Genomic DNA, 2,421 nt, shown 5'->3' with positions numbered 1-2,421 from the left:
CTGGGCTGGAACACATCATAAAGATTTTTTTAATTCATGGATTTATTCATATATTAAATAATATTAGCACGGAATCGAAGTCGGCAGACATAGTTTAAAGAAGTCGGAGTCGGAATATTTTTACCGACGACAGCCCTTCCAAAGAGGCATCTGATAGTTGATCATCGTCCTGGTGCCACCGTGGGACTCTTAACAATCCTGTGCACGATAGTCCTCCGGTAGTTGTTGCAGGCTATTTATGCCAGCCGTGAAACCTTAAAATCCAAAAACAATCGGCTTAGATCCAGAATTGGAAACATGGAACTAGAACTATGAACTCAATTTCTTAAGAAGTTACCCCATATCTTTAATTCAACAATGTAACAATACAGGATGTGTACTTTGACATTCAATATTGACCCGTTTGCCCCATACAAACAGTCCTCGATTTTAAAATCTTGATTCAACTAGTTTAAATTATTTATCAACATAGAAGGATTATTTCCAGTTGTATTGCGCCTCAGTATCACGCGAAAAGATTAGCTTGTTTGCATGTGCGCAGAATTAGGGTAGTCACAGTCATCAAAGTTTACTAAATCCCTCCGATATCAGCACTGACGTAGCTTTTTTATCAGCATAAATTGGCAACACGAGCTCTGTAGACGAGAAGAAATGTGCTTACACTGTGGTCTCCCCAAGTTTACGATTTCCTTATCAACAATTGCACTGACAAACAACATTAGACCCGAGCCTTTTGAGGTTTACGCACGTGTGGAGTCTTTGATTCATTCTCGTTTACCGCTTTGCGTCATTTACGTTAGCGAAAACTTAGGGGGAAACAGTGAACACAAATTGGTCAAACATGCATCTTCTGGAGTATAAATTTCAGCTACCAGAAAACATGCAAAAACAAAACTGCTTCCAAAACTTCGCAGTGGTGCAGCAAGTATGGAGAAAAAAAAATTAAGCTGGAAATCGCTATAGCAGCCGAGATTTACCCTCTAAAACATTTTAAGCGGTAGTGCAAGTCAGCCATCCTAACAGCGATTTGTGGACCCTGTATCGTATCACCTTAAAGAGTGTGATAAGATTGATCTAGAAGGATACTGCGTGACCACTTCATTTGTTGATAATAAAATTAATCCAAATTTCATAAATCATACCGACCTAATCTTATCACCAGAAAATATTGCATATCGACCTAACCCAAGGCCTACGAAGTGACCGTTGGCAAAAATATAAACAATCAGTCTGAACACCACCGACGATAATCGGAGCAATATATCTGTCTTTCATCGGAACGAGTTCAGCCGGTCATTAACAGATTAGGCTTTGTATAAAAACCATATACCGCGAACCCTTTAATTAGTTGTTTATTCAGATATAAAAATCCTAACAATGAACACTTGGCTTGTTATTGGGACACTGCTTTTTTTGAGCGGAGCTACCCAAGCAGATTCAGCAACGTTCTGCAATGACGGCTTTTGCAACCGTCCCAATTCTACCACCACCCAAAGACCCGGCAATACAACTACTCCTGCGCCATCTCGTAACAGATGCAATGGAATGCCCGATGAAACGCTGTTCCCCTCAATCACTGATTGTGCTTATTTTGTGACGTGTCAGGGTGGATTAGAAATGGAACTCGAGTGTCGCCCAGAAGGAACATTATTTGATTACGAGCGTCTAGTCTGTGATCATCCAGAGAATGTCCAATGTTACGAACACGATAGGTGCTCCACGGAAGAAGATGGTCGAATCCTCCCATCGAAAATATGTTCGAATTTTTTCATCTGTCGTAATGGTGTAAAAAGCGAGGAGATAACCTGCGTACCCGATGGCACCCTGTTTGACTACCAACGTGGTGTTTGTGATCATCCATCCAACGTTGTGTGCTGGGGTTCATCTAGTCCAAATTTGTGTGCAGGAAAACCGGACGGAGCCTTGGTGCCATCAGTTGAATGTTCAAATTTCTTCGAGTGTAAAGACGGACAGCATGGCGAAGAAATAACGTGCCTTCCCGCAGGAACCGTTTTCGACTATCAACGAGAAGTTTGCGATTTTCCAGAAAATGTAGTTTGCTGGACTCCTGGAGGTGAATCCACTACCGGGGCACCAACCAGACCACCGCGCCCAGAAGATATTCCACACGATATCTGCCGAGGGGTTGTGATTGATGCTATACCCCATCCCAGCGATTGCACCCAATTTATTGTATGCGTTCTTGGGCAACCCACAGTTGAACAGTGTCCACCAAATTATATTTTCTACCCGTTGTTTAGGGTATGTGGTTACGGAAATACAGAAACCTGTGAGATCGATTCACGTTGGGTGGAGGAGTATCTTAAAGGGCAGGGCCGCATAGAGGATTTTGAGTTATATTAGAAAGCGTTAACATTATTTCAAATTGTACGCATTTGATCAAGTTTGTAAATATATAAA

At 41.8% G+C, this 2,421-nt stretch overlaps 1 protein-coding gene across 1 annotated transcript; it reads left to right on the top strand.

Moving 5' to 3' along the window:
• The first annotated feature begins 1,362 nt into the window (after positions 1-1,362).
• On the top strand, positions 1,363-2,386 carry LOC135707766 (chitin-binding domain protein cbd-1-like). Its single transcript, XM_065229647.1, has one exon. It carries the CDS (start codon positions 1,378-1,380, stop codon positions 2,362-2,364), a length of 987 nt encoding a protein of 328 aa, XP_065085719.1. The 5' UTR covers positions 1,363-1,377; the 3' UTR covers positions 2,365-2,386.
• Positions 2,387-2,421: the final 35 nt, after the last annotated feature.

The sequence above is a fragment of the Ochlerotatus camptorhynchus genome, unplaced genomic scaffold, assembly GCF_037179485.1.
Source record: "Ochlerotatus camptorhynchus isolate MF236.1 unplaced genomic scaffold, CSIRO-AGI_Acam_v1.1 ptg000317l, whole genome shotgun sequence".
In the NCBI taxonomy this organism is placed as follows: domain Eukaryota; kingdom Metazoa; phylum Arthropoda; class Insecta; order Diptera; family Culicidae; genus Ochlerotatus; species Ochlerotatus camptorhynchus.
Note: the sequence above shows the minus strand (reverse complement) of the source record. Positions and strands in the feature narration are given on the sequence as shown.